Source organism: Oreochromis niloticus, linkage group LG13, assembly GCF_001858045.2.
Source record: "Oreochromis niloticus isolate F11D_XX linkage group LG13, O_niloticus_UMD_NMBU, whole genome shotgun sequence".
Taxonomy (NCBI): domain Eukaryota; kingdom Metazoa; phylum Chordata; class Actinopteri; order Cichliformes; family Cichlidae; genus Oreochromis; species Oreochromis niloticus.
Genome location: NC_031978.2, coordinates 34,165,890 through 34,188,748, shown reverse-complemented (window position 1 = coordinate 34,188,748; position 22,859 = coordinate 34,165,890). Strand labels below are relative to the sequence as shown.

The 22,859-nt window shown below is 43.3% G+C and overlaps 1 protein-coding gene across 10 annotated transcripts in view; it reads right to left on the bottom strand.

The window, feature by feature from the left end:
- The window catches only part of rasgrp3 (RAS guanyl releasing protein 3 (calcium and DAG-regulated)), a 562,943-nt gene that overhangs the window by 16,106 nt on the left and 523,978 nt on the right, over positions 1-22,859 (bottom strand). For all 10 annotated transcript variants that reach the window (XM_025897308.1, XM_025897306.1, XM_025897304.1 and 7 more), the window contains 7 exons: positions 10,716-10,832; positions 10,082-10,360; positions 9,577-9,654; positions 9,120-9,233; positions 8,915-9,030; positions 1,976-2,123; positions 575-611 (listed from right to left, as the gene is read on the bottom strand). In XM_025897308.1, coding sequence (XP_025753093.1) covers positions 575-611; positions 1,976-2,123; positions 8,915-9,030; positions 9,120-9,233; positions 9,577-9,654; positions 10,082-10,360; positions 10,716-10,832 — 889 coding nt within the window. The remainder of the gene's footprint in view (positions 1-574; positions 612-1,975; positions 2,124-8,914; positions 9,031-9,119; positions 9,234-9,576; positions 9,655-10,081; positions 10,361-10,715; positions 10,833-22,859) is intronic.

Here is a 22,859-nt window from a genome sequence, read left to right as displayed (position 1 = left end):
GGACTGTACAGGACTCACCACCCAAATACAATTTTGCATTTTAGACCAGCATAGTGTGTAATAACTACTTTTTGTGTCCCACCTGTAGCCATTTCAGTACATAAAGTTTGAAATTTTTTACTACAGGAATCATAGATGATGAAACACTGCACCTTATGTGTGAATTATACTTCAGGGGCAAATTAACTTATGACGCAACTGGACGCAAGACTTCCTGTAAATGTCTAAATCAAGCTACACTACTCTGAGTTTTTGATTGTGCCACACTGTCTTTACAATCTTGATTTGATGTATAAGACACGTCTAAAATTCTGGTTAAAGTTACAAAGAACTAGAGTGGCTGCCCTCACCATTAAAAAATAATCCCACAGGTTGGCTATGTAAGTCATTATTAACAATGACCTTAAGCGATGCTTTTTTTACTTGTCTTGAAATCCTAAGGTTAGGCTGTGGCGCTAAAGTTGGATTTTTTTTTAGCAATGATGATTTCAGAGGGGGCTAATTGTTATTTCTCTCTATTCATTTTTGTTTTAATCTTGGAAGACCTTCACAGAAGAAGCCAGCAAAATTATACCTTTGCATTTGTACCCCTGTTTGATGATCCCCCAGAGCTGTAAAAAAAAAATAGACAGAAAATAGCATCAGGTCACAACAAAGCGCAGAAAATTTTGAAAACAAACAGGACACAATTACAACTGTTTGCACTATTTCCAGCAACTCTGTGCACGTCTTTTGTGTCTGTGCTTAGGACTCGGGGTAGTATCATAACAGTATGTACCCAGGTATGTTTAGGCAACTGAGAACTATAGCAAGCAAAATGACAGACCCTGTGAAATTAAAAATTAAAAATTAAATGTGTTAGAATGGGTGGGACAATGGTGAGCACTGTCACCTCACAGCAACAAGGTTCTTAGATTGAAGCATTCTGCTTGAAGTTTGCATTTTTTCCCAGTGCGTGTGTTTGTTTTCTTTAGCAATATAGGAAAAACCTTCCACAGTCCAAAGACCTAAAGTGACCACAGGCAGATAGGGTGCTGAAATTGTACAGATTTAAAGCTCTGTAGGAATTTGTGGTTAGATCTGGCTTGTAAATGGACTTGCACTTATATTGCACCTCTTTCCTCTATTTGAGCATTTAAAGTACTTTCTAAGTCTCATTTACCTAATCTCTCGCGCGCGCGCGCACACACACACACACACACACACACACACACACACACACACACACACACACACACACACACACACACACACACACACGGAATACATTTTTGGACTTTTAACTGTGTTTTTCTTTTAACTTTTACAGTATTTCCTACTGAAAATGACCTCCCCCACAGCCATCTATACTACAACAAAGTAGTTAAGCAATAGGTTAACAATTAAATTAAATTAAAGTAATTGATTTGCACTGTCTACTATAGAAATTAGATTATTAGATTATTTTTCTTAAAAAGAACACTTTCATTTATTACCAAAAACTTTGTTTTATAAATACAGGACATTCTGGGTAGTGAGCTACAAGAGTCTTGTTGTGTAATTTTAAAGATGTACAGTGTGGGTTGCATGTCGCCCTTGATGTAAAATGAGTTTCCATCCCTGATCTATAACTACAAATAAAAAGAACAACATGCACACACCCATCCACTCACACTCCAATGGAGGCAATTCAGAATTTTGCATTTTGCCCAAGGAGGACAGACACCAACATTCTGATTGGTAGACAACGTGGGCTACCACCTGAGCCACGGCCTCTGAATGATTGCTAACTGCTTGTAGTTGCTCTTTAAAATCTAAAGTGCTTTGAGTGATCAGTAAGACTAGTAAAGTGCTGTATAAATGCCAGTCCATAACCAGCAGAATTTATAGTATTAGATTCAGTTAATTTAGGTACTTTACATTCCACATGCAGTGAGTAATTATGACACACATATGGCAGGATATGTATACATGGCAGGATATTATAGATACACACAAATCCAGCACAATGTTCGCAGAACGTGGGCTTCAGGTATGTCATCTCCTGAAAGTTATGGACAAATCCTGGTCCCATCTTACACTGCAGCAGTGGGTTAGCCCGAAGGAAATATGCTATCATCTCATCTTTACTGATCAATCCATCTCTGAGAGAGAGAGAGAGAGAGAGAGAGAGAGAAAGAGAGAGCGAGAGAGAGAGAAGGAGAGAGAAACGAAAAGAGAATGAACCAAAGACAGTGAGTCATAGACAGGTCAGTCCCATCTCTGTCATCACAGCATGAACTCAAAATGAAACAAAAATGACAGTAGTGTAGGAAAATGTGCTACTTCTATATAATAGCTCTTAAGCTGCAGTCACACAAGTACCCACATTGCTTGCACGTGTGTGTGTGTGTGTGTGTGTGAGTGTGTGAGAGAGAGAGAGACAGACAGACAGACAGACAGACAGACAGATAAAGCACTTAAGTCCATACATTACAGCACTGGCAAGATGGCAAGAAAAGAGCTCTTGAGAGCCTGTAGTCTGAAACATAAAGTAAGGTAAGGTATGGGCCCGTATGATCTCCAGTGGCACTGGCTCACCAGTGAAGCAGCCTCATCAATTCTAACCTCTGTACAGACACAGCCTGCTCAATTTCAGCCATATGGAAGGTTTACTGGACAGGGCTTTACAGTGCAAATGGCAATGGCTGTGTCCCAATTCAGGGTCTGCACGCTTGAAGTACGCGCACTACGCGTACTACGTACGGTGCGTACTATAAGTACGAGAAGTGCGGAAGTGAGAGGCTTGTGAAATGGGACGGTCTAGCCTTCGTCGCGCTGTTCAGGTTGCCTAGCAACCATGATACTAACCGCGAGAAACGTTTCATACAGCTTTGTTTGACAGAAATGAAGGAGAAAAAATGTTTTGTTGGTCATTCATTTTTGTCATGACATCACTTTGATTAGTTGAGTATCTGAGGCTGAGACCACAGGACTGTAAAACATGATTGTTGGGCTTCATTTCTGTACTGAACAGTCATTTTAAGATTAGTTAGTAAATAACAATTAGCTAATGTTGTTCATGAGACTAAAATCATCTCACTGTGGTAATGTAAATATAATATAGCCAATATTATAGTATTGTCAGATATATACATATACATTACAGCGGTGAGCTTGAACTCTGGGTCAAAGATTCAAGTTGCAGTTATTTATATTTCCTATCACCTTAAATCTTCACTCATAGACAAGTATCTTTGACAGTGTATATAGAGATGTATTATGCATAAGAGACAAATATTGTTCGTTTAATATGTTGGCATTATTACATTTGGCTCAATGCTTACATACATGTGTAAAAAGGAAAATGTACGAGCTGTGATAACTGTTTCTGATAGAATGAAGAGTAGACTGATATATTAAATATTCCTTTATTGGGTGAGAACATCAGACCATGTCATAACTGCTGTAAGTCATACAGAATAGATATCAGAGCCTTAAACAGGCTGACTTCTGGTAAATGGGTCAAACTGGGCAGAAAGTATACAAACACATAACATCCTTATAGAATATGATGTAACACTATAGATCAACTTACCTCAGAATATATAAAGCATATAAACAATTACAACAATATGATGCAACAAACACAGCAGTACTACTAATCCAAAATACTCAAAGCTTCATAGAACTGAAACAAACATTTATTTTTAGCTCCATTCTGCTGCTGATACATACTTTAGGTTTCTGAATATTAAACTTGTTGCTGCCTTTCATAGTGTGTAACTTGAAGGCCCTGAGTACTTTCTCCCACACTGAAAACACTGGGATGATAACATTATTTGAACATTACCTAATAAGACTAATTCAGGACAGACAATTAGTTATTTTAAACTTTTCTAGCAGTCCTTCACAAACAGGGAACAGTCTGTCTATTCTCAACATCTGTCAGCTGCTGCTGGCTCTTCCTCCTCCTCTTCCTCATACACTGCTGAGTTTGTCCTGGTGGATCATCAGGGGTGCAAAGCCTCACAGATGATGTGCAGCAGTGGGTCCCTCAGTCTGTCTTCACTCTGGACACTTGCAGTTGTCACACATGGAAATCAAATGTGTGATAAGCTGCAGGATTCAAACACAAGTGTAACTTATAAATACATGTTCATACTTTTATTCCACAATCAGAGAGAAAGAAACAGAGAGAGAGTGCAGGACAGACAGACAGGTGACAGTCTCAGGTGTATACACTGCTACAAAACAGCACAAGAGAAGGAGGATTTAGTGTTTGTGTTATTACGAGTGCTAAACAAGAAGAGTTCCCAGATGGTCCAGTGGACACATGTGTGACTCCTGTGATTAAAGCATCTTTCTTTCAGCTTAATGAGTGAACCGTCAGCTCGTTCAAACACACGTTAAAGTCCGTTTGGCTCGACACCACCGAACAGAGGCAGCAATATAACATAGCTAACATTAACAGTGTAGTGAATCCTGCTTGTGCCGTGATATTCAGGACTGCAAACCGAGCAGCATCACTGACCTTCAGCTTGTTGTGTTTGTGGATATATGACTGACTTTAATTACGCATAAAATCATCACATTCTCTGTAAGAGAAGGTCGACTACATATATAAACACCCAGCACGCCCCTGCGGGCGGTTTATCCTTCAAGCTCGGGTCCTCTACCAGAGGCCTGGGAGCTTGAGGGTCCTGCGCAGTATCTTAGCTGTTCCCAGGACTGCGCTCTTCTGGACAGAGATGTCCGATGTTGTTCCCGGGATCTGCTGGAGCCACTCGCCTAGCTTGGGAGTCACCGCACCTAGTGCTCCGATTACCACGGGGACCACCGTTACCTTCACCCTCCACATCCTCTCGAGCTCTTCTCTGAGCCCTTGGTATTTCTCCAGCTTCTCGTGTTCCTTCTTCCTGATATTGCTGTCATTCGGAACCGCTACATCGATCACTACGGCTGTCTTCTTCTGTTTGTCTACCACCACTATGTCAGGTTGGTTAGCCACCACCATTTTGTCCGTCTGTATCTGGAAGTCCCACAGGATCTTAGCTCGGTCATTCTCCACCACCCTTGGGGGCATCTCCCATTTTGACCTCGGGACTTCCAGGTTATACTCGGCACAGATGTTCCTGTACACTATGCTGGCCACTTGGTTATGGCGTTCCATGTATGCCTTGCCTGCTAGCATCTTGCACCCTGCTGTTATGTGCTGGATTGTCTCTGGGGCATCTTTACACAGCCTGCACCTGGGGTCTTGCCTGGTGTGATAGACCCCAGCCTCTATGGATCTTGTACTCAGAGCTTGTTCTTGTGCTGCCATGATTAGTGCCTCTGTGCTGTCTTTCAGTCCTGCTTTGTCCAGCCACTGGTAGGATTTCTGGATATCAGCCACCTCCTCTATCTGCCGGTGGTATATACCGTGCAGGGGCCTGTCCTTCCATGATGGTTCCTCGTCTCCCTCCTCTTTCTTGGGTTTCTGCTGCCTGAGGTATTCACTGAGCACTCGGTCAGTTGGGGCCATCTTCCCAATGTATTCTTGGATGTTCGTTGTCTCGTCCTGGACTGTGGTGCTGACACTCACCAGTCCCCGGCCCCCTTCCTTCCGCTTAGCGTACAGCCTCAGGGTGCTGGACTTGGGGTGAAACCCTCCATGCATGGTAAGGAGCTTTCTTGTCTTGATGTCAGTGGCTTCTAGCTCCTCCTCTGGCCAGCCTATTACCCCAGCAGGGTACCTGATCACGGGCAGGGCGTAGGTGTTGATGGCCCGGATCTTGTTCTTACCGTTCAGCTGACTCCTCAGGACTTGCCTGACCCTCTGCAGGTATTTGGTGGTTGCAGCCTTTCTAGCGGCCTCTTCATGGTTCCCATTCGCCTGCGGGATCCCCAGGTACTTGTAACTGTCCTCTATGTCTGCAATGTTGCCTTCTGGTAGTTTAATCCCCTCAGTTCTGACTACCTTCCCTCTCTTTGTTACCATCCAACTACACTTCTCCAGTCCGAACGACATTCCAATGTCATTGCTGTATAGCCTGGTAGTGTGGATCAGTGAATCGATGTCTCGTTCACTCTTGGCATACAGCTTGATGTCATCCATGTACAGGAGGTGGCTGACAACTGCTCCGTTCCGTAGTCGGTATCCGTAGCCAGTCTTGTTAATGATCTCACTGAGGGGGTTCAGGCCTATGCAGAACAGCAGTGGGGACAGAGCATCTCCTTGGTAGATCCCACACTTGATGGTGACTTGTGCTATGGGCTTGGAGTTGGCCTCTAGTGTTGTACGCCACATCCCCATTGAGTTCCTGATGAAGGCTCTTAGGGTCCTGTTGATCTTGTACAATTCTAGGCATTCCAGTATCCAGCTGTGGGGCACTGAGTCATAGGCCTTCTTGTAATCAATCCAGGCTGCGCACAGGTTGGTCAGTCTGGTCTTGCAGTCTCGGCTGACTGTTCTGTCTACCGGTAGCTGGTGTTTTGTGCCTCTGGTATTCTTGCCAATCTCTTTCTGTGCCCCACTCATGTATTGACCCATGTGCCTGTTCATCTTAGCCGATATGATGCCTGACAGGAGCTTCCATGTAGTACTGAGGCAGGTAATTGGTCGGTAGTTGGATGGGACTGGTCCCTTCTTGGGGTCCTTGGGGATCAGGACCGTCCGACCTTCAGTTAGCCATTCCGGGTGTCTCTCGTTAACTAGCAGCTGGTTCATTTGTGCTGCCAGACGCTCGTGGAGTGCAGTCAGCTTCTTCAGCCAGTAGGCGTGAACCATGTCGGGCCCTGGTGCTGTCCAACTGTATCGTCCATAGTGCTGCATTAACATCATCTAGCAGACCTTCTGAGGGTACTTCACGTAAGCAGCTGGATAGCGTAGTGGTTAAACTACACGCCTTTGGAGCAGAAGATCGCAAGTTCGATTCCTGCCTGGCGGCGTCTGTATCCAGTAAGGGTCCTAAGGCTAGACCCCCTATCCTAAGTTAGCCTACCGCAGACATGAGCGAGACAGATAAATATGAAGGCATGCCGGCTCGGATGTCGCCCGGATCAACAAGGTCCGCGTCAGGTGTTGAGGAACCAGGGCACCCTGACGACAAGTGGGCTACTGGAACAAAAAGGCATCGGTGGGCAAGAGACGAAAACAGGGCGTTGTTGGAATGCTACTACGCTATATATATATATTTAGAAGTAGAGGCTTTAAAACCAAGTTAATGCTGAAAGTACAAACATCACTAATGTCACACAACTTTGCCGACATGTGGCCAACAGTAATGCTTTAATGTTCTTCGTTATTAAACATTCGCACATAAATAAGTGACATCATATTCAATTCAATTCAATTCAATTTTATTTATATAGCGCCAAATCACAACAAAAGTCGCCTCAAGGCGCTTTATATTGTACAGTAGATAGCACAATAATAAATACAGAGAAAAACCCAACAATCATATGACCCCCTATGAGCAAGCACTTTGGCGACAGTGGGAAGGAAAAACTCCCTTTTAACAGGAAGAAACCTCCGGCAGAACCAGGCTCAGGGAGGGGCGGCCATCTGCTGCGACCGGTTGGGGTGAAAGAAGGAAAACAGGATGAAAGACATGCTGTGGAAGAGAGACAGAGATTAATAACAGATATGATTCGATGCAGAGAGGTCTATTAGCACATAGTGAGTGAGAAAGGTGACTGGAAGGGAAAAACTCAATGCATCATGGGAATCCCCGGCAGCCTACGTCTATTGCAGCATAACTAAGGGAGGATTCAGGGTCACCTGGTCCAGCCCTAACTATATGCTTTAGCAAAAAGGAAAGTTTTAAGCCTAATCTTGAAAGTAGAGATAGTGTCTGTCTCCCGAATCCAAACTGGAAGTTGGTTCCACAGAAGAGGGGCCTGAAAACTGAAGGCTCTGCCTCCCATTCTACTTTTAAATACTCTAGGAACAACAAGTAGGCCTGCAGAGCGAGAGCGAAGTGCTCTAATAGGGTGATATGGTACTACAAGGTCATTAAGATAAGATGGGGCCTGATTCAGTACTTACTTTTGACAGTTCACTCTTCGGCCGCTCCCTTCTGCCGTATTTTGCGGCAAAATTATCCACACCCACCGCCGCGTTATGAATTGTGGGATATATGGGACCACCAAGCGTGCACCGGACCATGCTTGATATTTGGGGAAATCGACGGCGCATTTGGAGTATGCATTTGAAATACACTTCGAATTGGGACAGCCGTCGTCGCGTGGCGGTGACGTAATCGCACTTAAAATGCGTACTTCAAGCATGCAGACCCTGAATTGGGACACAGCCAATGACCAAAAAAAGCAACTGGAAAAACATCCATACACTGTAAAAGATGGACGAATCCCCTATGATGTCACAAATTGATTGCTCAAGTCTAGTTGTGTAGTCTCCAGGTGAGCATTTTAAATGCTGTGACTCTGGTGGTTTGACAGGAGAGAGGGGTATATCAAACTGAAGATGAGGACACGAAGCTGCAACAATTTATGAGCTGACACTATTTCTCTCTTTTGATTTCAACTGAACATGAACTTGGTGTTTTATTTTGTATGATTTGACACTATGTGAGAATGATTTGAGCCCATACATTAATGAGGTTCTATCTGAAGGAGTCTTGATGAGTTACCCCCTGCAGGTCATTAAAGTAAACACAGTTTAAAGTGTATCTGCTGGTTTCATTTTTTCAGACGCTGAATCTAAGTTTATCTTTTACACTGTCTACAAAAACAACCAAACAGTTTTTGAAGGCAAATAAGTGGATACTTTGGAAAAGATAAACTGCTGAATAATCCTGAAGGGAGTCATCAACAAGAACAAAACCGAATTTTTAGTGACATCCATGGGTTTTAGACTTCAGGCAGTTATTGCCTTGTTGAAAAAATGAATTATGTTTTATTAGACAGCAAAAACAACAAACCTAACTGTATTGTAATGTTCCAAACTCACTGATCTTTATCCAAAACGCAGAAAGAGTCCAGGAAGGGGAAGTTAGCTGCAATGCTCTCAAAGTCTTCTTGAGAAATGTATCCATCCCGGTCATGGTCATAATTCCTGAACACAGACTTTCACAGCGCAGACAGAGAAACAGATTACTTTCACCTACAGCAGGAACCGTTTCTTCAAATTTTGAAAAGTATGTTTGTATACTTACATCCACTACCTTCCTGATATGTTTATTGACCAGACAGGGGTCTGGTTTGGTAGCAACACCAGATGCCCAGTCCAGTGGGGCCAATGGCTTGTTGGGAGTTGTTGGAGAGGTAGGCTGTGCAGAAGGACAAGATTTAGACAAACAGGACCCACCAAATACTCACATCAGGACAACAGCATCTTACAAAGCACTTTTTTACTGTTTCCTTTGTATTATTGTAGGGTCTTTACCTTACAATATAAAGCGCCTGAGGAAACGGTTGTTGTGATTTGACGCTATATAAATAACACTGAATTCAATTCAACTGAATACAAAGGCAAAAGGGTGTTTAATTTTCTGCCCTGTGTGATAAATGGTTGGAAGAAAATTTTTAAATTGTCCAAAAGAAGATTTTTAGTTGGATAAAGTCTTTGATGAAAGTATGTCTGAGCAGTGATTATATTACACTAAAACTTACCAATTTAGAGTTACGGGGTTCCCTTAGCAATGACAGTTCATAAATCTCATCCTCAGTGTAATACAGATCTAACGAAAGCTGAAAAATAAAAGGATTGGGGTATAATAAGTTTCAAAAAGTCAAAGAACAATTAAGGGTTGTAAAGTGACCTTTTGTTTAAAGTGCAAGTTCCTGTAGTAAAAAACAAGCCATACTAACAAAGCAGACTAACAAGAGAAACATTGCATGCAAAAAGAGCTTCTACAAATCCTTTCTGAGATTAGGTAATGAGGACGACAAGCCCATATTCTCAAGGAGCTTCTTATCATATATGAACCTGTTTTGACTGATGAAAAAAAGTCAAAAACAACAACAAGCGACAGAAACAAACAAGAGTGAAGAAAATGAAGCAGGGTCTTTAGAAAATAAAATGATCTATTTTTCCTTAACTTCTTGACAGATTCCTTTGTGTGTGCACAATTAGCTGGACGGTGACATTTCAAATTCATGTGTGGTAATCCCTCACCGTTAGTAGGTAGATGAGGTCCATGTTGGGTTCAACTTGGGCCACTGCACTCTGCAAGGACACCAGCTCATTGAAGGTCATGTAAAGCTGATGCATCTTCACGAGGTTCACCTTTTTACCATCACCAATCCAGTCAGGAAAGACCACATGCACTGCAATCAAGTCCTTTAGGTGCACACCCAGTATTGGGATCTTAAATCCCTGGCACTCATTGAAGGCTTTTCGGTAGCAAGAGTAATTGTTGTTGGAAGAGACCAGCTCTGTCATCTCATTCCAGATCTGTGGCAAGAAGCAGCAAACGGTAAAGGGTACACCATATTCTTAAGCAAATCAAAAGTTTAAGTTATGCATGTCTTTGGACTGTGGGAGGAAACCAAAGTACCCAGGCAGAACTCATACAAACATGGGGAGAATGTGCAAACTCCACAGAGAAAGGCCAGGTGGTGGAACCAAAATCAGGACCTTCTTGCTGTGAGTTAACAGTTCTAATCACAGTGCCACCGTGCTGCAGTACAAATTGCTTAATGAAACAGGGTAAAGGCTTGTTGCTAAGAAAATACATTGCCACTGAATCACCTGTAACTGTGCAGTAATCATAAATGAATCTACATACAAAAGGCTGGCACTGACTTACCTTGACCACTTCAGGAGCCAAATATAAGTGAGTCTCCTTTAGGCGAGAAATGGAACTATGACTCAGGCCCCCCACCACCGCCATCAAAGTGTTGAAGTTCTGCAGGTGCAGGAGTTTCTGATGACCAGAGAAAGACATTTTGATGATCACTGTTTATTGTCTAAAGAGGTGGCCTAGCTCCTTGCTTTTGGTCCTTGGTGTGCCAGTTTGGATTGTGGCAATTTATTCAATTATTGATTTTTATTTTTTTTTTATTAAAATTCAAAAACACTGAAAAACTTTATTTAACTTTGTTTTTATGGACTGTGGAAGGGATGTTAATCTAAAAGCTTGCCAACAAATTAAGCTGACTACTTTCTGAAACCACAGTACATGAATACTAGAGCTCATTATCACTGTACTAATCTCAATTACATATTAGATTGGTGACAAGAGTTGAAGAAGAAAGCTTTGTCACCACAATGATTATCAGAGTTATTGTAAAAACTTACTTTATTATAATAATCTAATAATGCTGAGATGAGAGACAAATGGCTATGTGAATAAAACCAAATCCAAACCAAGTCATCATAAGCTTTTGATGAGTCCCCGTCTGCTGCATGGAGCCCATTCAATACTTACTATTCAATTCAGCATTACATAACATAACAATATGTTACAATATGCATGCTTACAAAACGAGAACATTTGCAATTGAAGCTGACCGAATCATGTTTAAAACCAGCGCACAATATTCTGTGCAGCATGTCATTACAGCTAATGGCAGTGTGTTAAGTAGATTCATCCTTGACCCTTTCCGTAGACAGCCTTAACTTTGGTAGGAGAAAGGACGGGGCAGATTATTAGGGCATGCAACCATCCTTCAATACAAATGGAAAAGCTCTTTGCCTAGAACACAGACAGAAAGAACCATATCCTGTACTATATGGAACATAAATATTGATGATCAGGGAGCTTTTATGACGGAACAACAGCTCAAGTGCATTTGTTTTTTGCTGTGTTTTTTGTATGTTTTTTGTTGTTTGTTTTAGAGAAATATTAGAGAATATTAGAAATATTAAAGAAGATCAACAAGAAAAGGTTTTTAGAATATCAACAAATTAAATCCATAGTAAAAAAGAAATTTTACCTCAGTCAAGCTGAATTACAAACACCACCAAGTGCGGTACACTTTCTTACTCTTAAATGCCCCAAATTATTATCTAAAATATACAAAACACTTTCTAAAATAGATGAATCAATATCCCTTCCTATTGCAAAGTGGGAAGCAGATTTATCAGATAAGATAAGATAAGATAACCTTTATTAGTCCCACACGTGGGAAATTTGTTTTGTCACAGCAGGAAGTGGACAGTGCAAAAGTTATGAAGGAAAAATTAGAATAAAATAAAATAAGAATAAATACAGTACACAACTGTACAGAATAGAATAAAATAAAATACTATATACAGTAGAATAAAATAGAATAAAATATACAATAAAATAAAAATAGAATACAAATGCTATATACAACTGAGTAAAAATACAACGATGCCAGAAAGATTATTGCACATTAGTGTTATTGCACATGTGTGGATGTGTGTGTTTGATCAGTTAAAGTCTTTATTGTGGAGTCTGACAGCAGTGGGCAGGAAAGACCTGCGAAATCTCTCCATCCCACACCGTGGGTGCCGCAGTCTCCCACTGAAGGAGCTGCTCAGTGCTGTCACAGTCTCATGCTGTAAGTAAGCTTAGACCAAAACTTCTGGTCTCAGATATGCTTAAAAACCTTTAAATTGATTAAAAATCCCAGTCTGCAATTAATACAATACAAATTACTACACAGAGTGCACTATACTGGTCATCGGATGTTCAAGATGGGCTTTACATCTTCCAACAACTGCTCACACTGTCAAGGCAATACACCAGACAATTACATCCACGCTCTTTGGTTCTGTCCACCAGTGCAGAAGTTTTGGCGTGAGATATGTGAAGACTTATCAAAGTGTCTGAAATGTAACATTCCAGCCTCCCCTTTAGTATGCTTGCTGAGCAACTTGGATGAGGTCACTGCAGAAATAAACACAGCCCACCTTGTTTTTACAGCCCTATGCATTGCCAAGAAAATGGTGGGGGGTCATGGTTTGGTGGGTGGGCTTCCCCAGGTCCTGTGGGGCTTGGCGGTGCTGCTGCCGTAGGCCCCGGTCTGGATGGGCCTGGGCTCCCTTGCCTTGGTGGGTACCAGAGGACGGGGGTGCCTACTGGGGTCAGCGGGGAAGCTGGCCCTAAGGAGGGGCATCTTGCCCCTCCCTTCTTTTCCTCCCCATCCCCGGCTGCCTCCCTCTTCCCGCTCCACCACACCCACCCACACAGGTAGGGCCTTGGGGTGCGGGTGTGTCACCAGGGTGCAGGGGAGGCATTCCCCCCCCTCTGTCCCCTTCTGGCCACCTGTGCCTCAATTTTATTCCACAACTTAGACATCCACATTATTCACACTCTCATAACACACACATACATAGGGTGTGTGTGTTATGCCTTGAGGGTGACCACGTTAACGGCGTCCAGTGGACGGTCTGTGTTTTCAACCCTACCTCTGGCGCCGGTGCCCACCTGTCAATTTTAAATCCATGTAGACATTGAGGGTTCTCGGGAGGGGCCATGCTAACACCTGCTGCTCTCTGGCAGCAGCACCATGCCCTCCCTTGTTTTAAATGCACTTTAGAACAACACGCAGCAACACTACACATGAGCGGGAGGAGGGAGGTATGGGGTCTTAACACACCCCCGTTCTCTACTAGCCATCGGGGCGGGGGACTGGGAGGAGGTGTTGGCTGTCCGATTGGCCTCCCTTCTGCTGCGGAGCCTGGGGCGGTCTGCTTGCCTCCACCCCGGGGGAAAGGGTCACATCTCTTGGGTCTGGGTGCCGTTTCCCCCTCTGGGGGCGAGGGTACCTGGACCCGGGGTATAGAGTATGTTTGGGGAGTATGATTGTGTGTACATGTCCATGTATGTCTATCCCTACGTTGGGTGAGTGCTGAGTGTTTGTATATGTGTGCATGAGGGTGGGAAAGCATGTTTGTGTGTGTGTGTGTGCCTGTTTGTCTGTGTCTATATGTCAGGTCGGGTCTTAGACTCCACCTCCCTGGGAACTCCCAGGCCCTCCAAAGTGTGGAGGCCTATCTCCCCTCACCACACTCCCTGCCGGTAACTGATGCCCTCAGGGGTTGGTGCATTGGTGGTTCTTGGTGTCCGGGGCTGGGCGCTCAGGTATGCACCAGCTCACTCCCGGTGGCTACTTGGCGGGGCCTGGTGCCTGTCGCTCGGTCAGGCCTCTTCCGGGGCAAGGGGGGCCCTCGGGCCTCCGGCCTCGGGGCCTGCAACTCGGTTCACTCTGGCACAGCTGGTTGCTGGCAGAGCCGGCGGGCACGCCGGTGCAGCCCCCTCTGGCTTCTGCTCCGTGGCTACTGGGTGACCCCTCGTCTGGGGATCTCCTCAGCCCTTCCCAGGAGGGTGGCACGGATGCCCCTCCGGTGGTACTCCTTGGGCTCTCGCACTCTGGGGCCTCTGGATGTCTGGAGCCTGGATCTCCTCCATGCCTGCTTCATGCCCTGGGGGACGGGGCTATGGCCCTCCACACCCTCTAGCAGACCGTTACATGGGGAAACCTTTTGTATACAAGCGTGCTGATCCACACAGGTGTGCACATCCACACAGGTGTGCACACGGGAGGTGTTCACTGTTCGTAGACATAAACTACACCTTTCTTAGCTGCTACTTCAAAGCACATTGTGCGCTGTCTGTCCTGCGTGCTGCACAACAATATTCAATATTTAGTATTTACTGCTGTTCACACTTAGCTAGATTAATGTGATGGTGTTGTGTTTAGTATGTTGCTTTGTTTTTTGGGGTGTTTTTTGCTTGTTTTCTCTTCTTTTTCTCTCAACAGGTGATCCAGGAGATTTTTTTTTTTTCTCTTTGTCTTTGTAAGTGCCCTTTCTCACTGTCCCTTTTCCCTTCCGCTTTTCTTTTCCTTCCTCTCTTTCTTTCTCCCTGTCCTATCCCCCAGTCATGTCTGTCCCATCTGTAACAACTGAAAATAAAGTAAATAATAACAACAAAGTTTGATCAAATGGACCAATACGGCAATGCCATGATGATCCATTTGGCAAAATAAATCCATTTGGTATCCTTGTTGGTCTTCAGACAACAATTCTGACGGCTAAAGAACCAAATGGGACAGGCAAAAAAAAAAAAAAAAAAAAAAGAAAGAAAGAAAGAAATATTAAAGAAGCCATTTTTTGCATAGTGTGGAACCATTTGTAACCATGAAGAATCTGGCTTAAAGGCAGCTAAACATACTCAGTGACTTCACCCACAGAAGGGCCAATAAATCTCAAGGTCAACTGCCTGTGCAATCCATATGCTAACTGTTATTGTCTGTCTTCTCATAAAACTTTCACTTTTAACTACAAGAGATCAAAGCTGTACCAGGCATATTTCAATAGATAAGTCCTGGATGAAACAAACTCAATAATAAGAAGAAGAGGAAGAAGACTAAGAACTAGAAAGCGAAAATTTCAGAAGAAATTTTATGTGTGCCTATGCCGCTGCTAATCACTGTAGTTGCCATTCATACGGCTACAGAGAGCAAAACTCAGAAGAGCAGCCATTCTCCACCATGAACTATGGTAAAAACAAACACCGCTCACGCTTCACAGATGACAGCTTACAGTTTTGTGTAAAGATGAAGTTACTTTGTACAGCGCCGATTTGCAGACGCTGTGCACACAGGTTCATGAGCAGAAGTCCCATTGTACCACGGCAGACCCGACAATGTTTGCATGAACACACTTTGAAGCATTACATTATGGACCACTTTTCACACATGCATTCACTTTTGTTTTTTGTTATTTTTACACAGTGTTCTGAATTATGAACAATGGTCTACAGCCAATCTTGTGTATTATTATACAAACTTTGGTTGTGAGATTCAGATAACTATTTAATAAAAGCTAAATATTTTATATGAGAGTAAGAAAGAAAAGTATATCTTTGTGTCCACCTTTCTCTGTTAATGCCCTAGCTGCCCCCCCGCCGGTAAAAGCTTTGGTAGATCCGCCCCTGCACAGTTACCAGCTGTCAGCTACACAAAAAAGGAGCTTGGTCTTTGTCTCTCAGAAACAACTCATAACTTCCCTTCAACTCATTCATGTCACCTAAAGTGTAAACCTGTTTCTCCATCACCAGTTCAGCTCTGATGATTCAGTAAGGACATCTCCTGATTTCATCTTCATGCTCCAGCAAACATCAGCTGATACTAGAAATTAAAATCAAAAGAATTCTAACAACAGCTGATCAAGCTTAAACGTGCTGCTGTTGTTTAGCGCGATAAATAAGAGCGAACAGCCGATCATTGATCAGTTTCATGATTGACGTTTCAACACGCGAGAGAATGACAGGGGAGGCTTCGTAACGACAGAATAAATCATAATGTTTTCTCTGAATGTGGGACGATTCCGTTTGTACAGCACGGCAACTCTATGAACTAACCCTAATGAATAAAATAAAGTCCAACGTCAGTAACTTAGTGCGCACACAGCTGTATATAAACTCCCGTGGCAGTACGATTGTAAAAGGTCAACGAAAATAAATTACACCTAAACTCGGTTTATATCTGACCCAAATAGAGTGCAGGTCATAACTTCTTACCTGAAATTCAGTTCACCTCACGCTCCTGCCTTCGGTTTCCAGCATCATCGGCCCATATAAACGAAAAATAAGTCCAGCTAAAACACATACTGTCGGCGAGCGACCGGGTGCTGACACGAGTTTCACCCGCCTCAATATAAGCCAAGCCTGGGTGCTTTTTCACGAAGGGTCGCTAGCGGCGCTAGCTAACTATGCTAGCGGCGCTAGCTAGCTAGCCGGCTATCAGCAACACATAAGAGAACTGCTGCTAAATAAACTACACCTAAACTCGGTTTATATCTGACCCAAATAGAGTGCAGGTCATAACTTCTTACCTGAAATTCAGTTCACCTCACGCTCCTGCCTTCGCTTTCCCTGATCCACGATTGACCTCCGCGTTAGCAAACACCGGTCGATCGGCGGTCGCGGCATGTCCTTTCTGTCATACACCGGTGGATAGCTGCCCACTGTTGTAGCTCCGCATTATAGCACCACCAAACAACTCAGTTATTTTTTCCACATCCAGCTGTAACTCCGATTCTGTGCGAGCATTTGCGAGAGACCGGGGAGGTGAAAGGAGAGAGAGAGTCCCCTCGCTGTCCATTTGCAGCCAAGTGCGGCAGCTAGCTAGGTAGCCGGCTAGCTGTCAGGCAGGACCGAGGTCGTCAGAGCACTGTCGCTAATATGGGATGTCTTGATAAAACAAGCAGATATTTGAAGTTTACACACCTACATTCTCGCCTGAAAATATCTTAAAAGTTTATTTTGTGACCTAGAAACACTAATAAAAGACATATAAAACGAAGTGGTGGCCGCCATTGTTTAACTCGGCAGAGGTGTGCTATGAATTGTGGGATATGGAGTTTCCACCAAGCATAGAAGCCATTGTGTTTACCGTAACTATTCAATGGTTCGCGCAACCTTAAAACCTCCAATGGTTCCTGAAAGCAGCGAGGCTGTGCGCGCCATTGATATTGTCATCATTACGGTATCCAAATAAGGGTAGACAGGCTGTACCACTCCCGGCATACCACTAGAGAGAGCCAACACACCACAAATGAAGTTTGAAATTTGTTTCAATGGGACCAAAAGATGGCGCCAACACACCACAAATGAAGTCTGTTTCTTTGGTGCCAAAAGATGAATTGGCCTAAATTTGCACTAAAATATTAATATTTAAAAAACTATAAAAGTCATAAACACCAAAAGTCATGACATAATAGTCCAGCTCCAGCCGCACAAAATGATCTAACATATGTAACCCTAATGTCAAAACTGTTCGGCAGAGGAGCGCGGGCAAATTTTCACTAAAATATTAATATTTAAAAAACTATAAAATTCATAAACACCAAAAGTCATAGCACACCATTCCAGATCCGGCCGCACAAAATGAGGTAACATATATGAAGCTTGTCTCAAAACTGCGGGGCGAGATTCGCTGCAAAATTTCAGGCGGAAACTGGAGAAAAATAATAATAATAACTAGAAAGCGAAAATTTCAGAAGAAATTTTATGTGTGCCTATGCCGCTGCTAATCACTGTAGTTTGCCATTCATACGGCTACAGAGAGCAAAACTCAGAAGAGCAGCCATTCTCCACCATGAACTATGGTAAAAACAAACACCGCTCACGCTTCACAGATGACAGCTTACAGTTTTGTGTAAAGATGAAGTTACTTCGTACAGCGCCGATTTGCAGACGCTGTGCACACAGGTTCATGAGCAGAAGTCCCATTGTACCACGGCAGACCCGACAATGTTTGCATGAACACACTTTGAAGCATTACATTATAGACCACTTTTCACACATGCATTCACTTTTGTTTTTTGTTATTTTTACACAGTGTTCTGAATTATGAACAATGGTCTACAGCCAATCCTGTGTATTATTATACAAACTTTGGTTGTGAGATTCAGATAACTATTTAATAAAAGCTAAATATTTTATATGAGAGTAAGAAAGAAAAGTATATCTTTGTGTCCACCTTTCTCTGTTAATGCCCTAGCTCCCCCCCCCCTAAAAGCTTTGCTAGATCCGCCCCTGCACAGTTACCAGCTGTCAGCTACACAAAAAAGGAGCTTGGTCTTTGTCTCTCAGAAACAACTCATAACTTCCCTTCAACTCATTCATGTCACCTAAAGTGTAAACCTGTTTCTCCATCACCAGTTCAGCTCTGATGATTCAGTAAGGACATCTCCTGATTTCATCTTCATGCTCCAGCAAACATCAGCTGATACTAGAAATTAAAATCAAAAGAATTCTAACAACAGCTGATCAAGCTTAAACGTGCTGCTGTTGTTTAGCGCGATAAATAAGAGCGAACAGCCGATCATTGATCAGTTTCATGATTGACGTTTCAACACGCGAGAGAATGACAGGGGAGGCTTCGTAACGACAGAATAAATCATAATGTTTTCTCTGAATGTGGGACGATTCCGTTTGTACGGCACGGCAACTCTATGAACTAACCCTAATGAATAAAATAAAGTCCAACGTCAGTAACTTAGTACGCACACAGCTGTATATAAACTCCCGTGGCATTACGATTGTAAAAGGTCAACGAAAATAAATTACACCTAAACTCGGTTTATATCTGACCCAAATAGAGAGCGACCGGGTGCTGACACGAGTTTCACCCGCCTCAATATAAGCCAAGCCTGGGTGCTTTTTCACGAAGGGTTGCTAGCGGCGCGAGCTAACTATGCTAGCGGCGCTAGCTAGCTAGCCGGCTATCAGCAACACATAAGAGAACTGCTGCTAAATAAACTACACCTAAACTCGGTTTATATCTGACCCAAATAGAGAGCGACCGGGTGCTGACACGAGTTTCACCCGCCTCAATATAAGCCAAGCCTGGGTGCTTTTTCACGAAGGGTGCTAGCGGCGCGAGCTAACTATGCTAGCGGCGCTAGCTAGCTAGCCGGCTATCAGCAACACATAAGAGAACTGCTGCTAAATAAACTACACCTAAACTCGGTTTATATCTGACCCAAATAGAGTGCAGTTCATAACTTCTTACCTGAAATTCAGTTCACCTCACGCTCCTGCCTTCGCTTTCCCTGATCCATGATTGACCACCGCGTTAGCAATCGCCTGCCCGGCCTCATATGTCTCGTTGGCGGCATGTCCTTTCTGTCACACACCGGTGGGTAGCTGCCCTCTGTTGTAGCTCCACCACCAAACAACTCAGTTATTTTTTCCACATCCAGCTGTAACTGCGATTCTATGCGAGCATTTGCGAGAGACCAGGGAGGTGAAACGACAGAGAGAGTCCCCTCGCTATCCATTTGCAGCCAAGCGCGGCAGCTAGCTAGGTAGCCAGCTAGGTAGCCGGCTAGCTGTCAGGCAGGACCGACGTAGTCAGAGCACTGTCGCTAAATATGGATGTCTTGATAAAACAAGCAGATATTTGAAGTTTACACACCTACATTCTCGCCTGAAAATATCTTAAAAGCTTATTTTGTGACCTAGAAACACGAATAAAAGACATATAAAACGAAGTGGTGGCCGCCATTGTTCACTCTGTAGAGGCGTGCTATGAATTGTGGGATATTGAGTTTTCCACCAAGCATTACCGTAACTTTTGAATGATTTGCGCAACCTTAAAAATTCCAAGGGCTCCTGAAAGCAGCGACGCTGTGCGCACCGTTGAAATTGTCATCATTACGGTAATCCAAACAAGGGTACACAGGCTGTACCACTCCCGGCATACCACTAGAGAGAGCCAAGACACCACAAATGAAGTCTGTTTATTTGGCGCCAAAAGATGAATTGGCCTAAATTTGCACTAAAATATTAATATTTAAAAAACTATAAAAGTTATAAACACCAAAAGTCATAACATAATAGTCCAGCTCCAGCCGCACAAAATGATCTAACATATGTAACCCTAATGTCAAAACTGTTTGGCAGAGGAGCGCGGGAAAATTTTCACTAAAATATTAATATTTAAAAAACTATAAAATTCATAAACACCAAAAGTCATAGCACACCATTCCAGATCCGGCCGCACAAAATGAGGTAACATATATGAAGCTTGTCTCAAAACTGCGAGGCGAGATTCGCTGCAAAATTTCAGGCGGAAACTGGAGAATAATAATAATAATAATAATAATAATAATAATAAATCCGACGAATAGTAATATGTGTGCCTCTTGTCATAGGCACACATAACTAGAAAGCGAAAATTTCAGAAGAAATTTTATGTGTGCCTATGCCGCTGCTATTCAGTGTAGTTTGCCATTCATACGGCTACAGAGAGCAAAACTCAGAAGAGCAGCCATTCTCCACCATGAACTATGGTAAAAACAAACACCACTCACGCTTCACAGATGACAGCTTACAGTTTTGTGTAAAGATGAAGTTACTTCGTACAGCGCCGATTTGCAGACGCTGTGCACACAGGTTCATGAGCAGAAGTCTCATTGTACCACGGCAGACCCGACAATGTTTGCATGAACATGCTTTGAAGCATTACGTTATGGACCACTTTTCACACATGGTTGGTGTACCCACACAGGCAGCTGTAGCTTTTCAACTCATAGCCCAACACACACCCAAAGAACAGCCAAGAGAGCACAGACTTTACACCCGTGGGTCCACCTCCCCTGCAGCGGCACTGCAGACCACGCCCCGACACACACATCAAACACATAAAATAAATATTTATGCACTTTCGCATTCACTTTTTGTTTTTGTTATTTTTACACAGTGTTCTGAATGATGAACAATGGTCTACAGCCAATCTTGTGTATTATTATACAAACTTTGGTTGTAAGATTCAGATAAGTATTTAATAAAAGCTAAATATTTTATATGAGAGTAAGAAAGAAAAGTATATCTTTATGTCCACCTTTCTCTGTTAATGCCCTACCTGGCCCCCTGGCAAAAGCTTTGCTAGATCCGCCCCTGCACAGTTACCAGCTGTCAGCTACACAAAAAAAGGAGCTTGGTGTTTACAGGGAGTGCAGAATTATTAGGCAAATGAGTATTTTGTCCACATCATCCTCTTCATGCATGTTGTCTTACTCCAAGCTGTATAGGCTCGAAAGCCTACTACCAATTAAGCATATTAGGTGATGTGCATCTCTGTAATGAGAAGGGTGTGGTCTAATGACATCAACACCCTATATCAGGTGTGCATAATTATTAGGCAACCTCCTTTCCTTTGGCAAAATGGGTCAAAAGAAGGACTTGACAGGCTCAGAAAAGTCAAAAATAGTGAGATATCTTGCAGAGGGATGCAGCAGTCTTAAAATTGCAAAGCTTCTGAAGCGTGATCATCGAACAATCAAGCGTTTCATTCAAAATAGTCAACAGGGTCGCAAGAAGCGTGTGGAAAATCCAAGGCGCAAAATAACTGCCCATGAACTGAGAAAAGTCAAGCGTGCAGCTGCCAAGATGCCACTTGCCACCAGTTGGCCATATTTCAGAGCTGCAACATCACTGGAGTGCCCAAAAGCACAAGGTGTGCAATACTCAGAGACATGGCCAAGGTAAGAAAGGCTGAAAGACGACCACCACTGAACAAGACACACAAGCTGAAACGTCAAGACTGGGCCAAGAAATATCTCAAGACTGATTTTTCTAAGGTTTTATGGACTGATGAAATGAGAGTGAGTCTTGATGGGCCAGATGGATGGGCCCGTGGCTGGATTGGTAAAGGGCAGAGAGCTCCAGTCCGACTCAGACGCCAGCAAGGTGGAGGTGGAGTACTGGTTTGGGCTGGTATCATCAAAGATGAGCTTGTGGGGCCTTTTCGGGTTGAGGATGGAGTCAAGCTCAACTCCCAGTCCTACTGCCAGTTTCTGGAAGACACCTTCTCCAAGCAGTGGTACAGGAAGAAGTCTGCATCCTTCAAGAAAAACATGATTTTCATGCAGGACAATGCTCCATCACACGCGTCCAAGTACTCCACAGCGTGGCTGGCAAGAAAGGGTATAAAAGAAGAAAACTAATGACATGGCCTCCTTGTTCACCTCCTGTGAGTGACAGGAGAATGGTGGCTAAGCTGTCATCCCTGATGGACAACATCTCCCACCCCATGCATGAGACTGTGACAGCACTGAGCAGCTCCTTCAGTGGGAGACTGCGGCACCCACGGTGTGGGACGGAGAGATTTCGCAGGTCTTTCCTCCCCACTGCTGTCAGACTCTACAATAAAGACTTTTCCAGCTGATCAAACACACAAACCCACACATGTGCAATAAGACTGCTATACGTGCAAGTCTTCTCCTGACAAAGTTGTGTTTTTGTATTTTCCTACTCAGTTGTATATAGTAGTTGTATTTCTATTTTATTCTATTGTATATATTATTCTATTCTATTTTATTCTATTGTATATAGTATTTTATTTTATTTTATTGCATTCCAGTGTTTTCTACTTTCTGCTACATAACTTTGCACTTTTGCTGTAACAAAACAAATTTCCCACCTGTGGGACTAATAAAGGCCATCTTATCTTATCTTATCTTATCT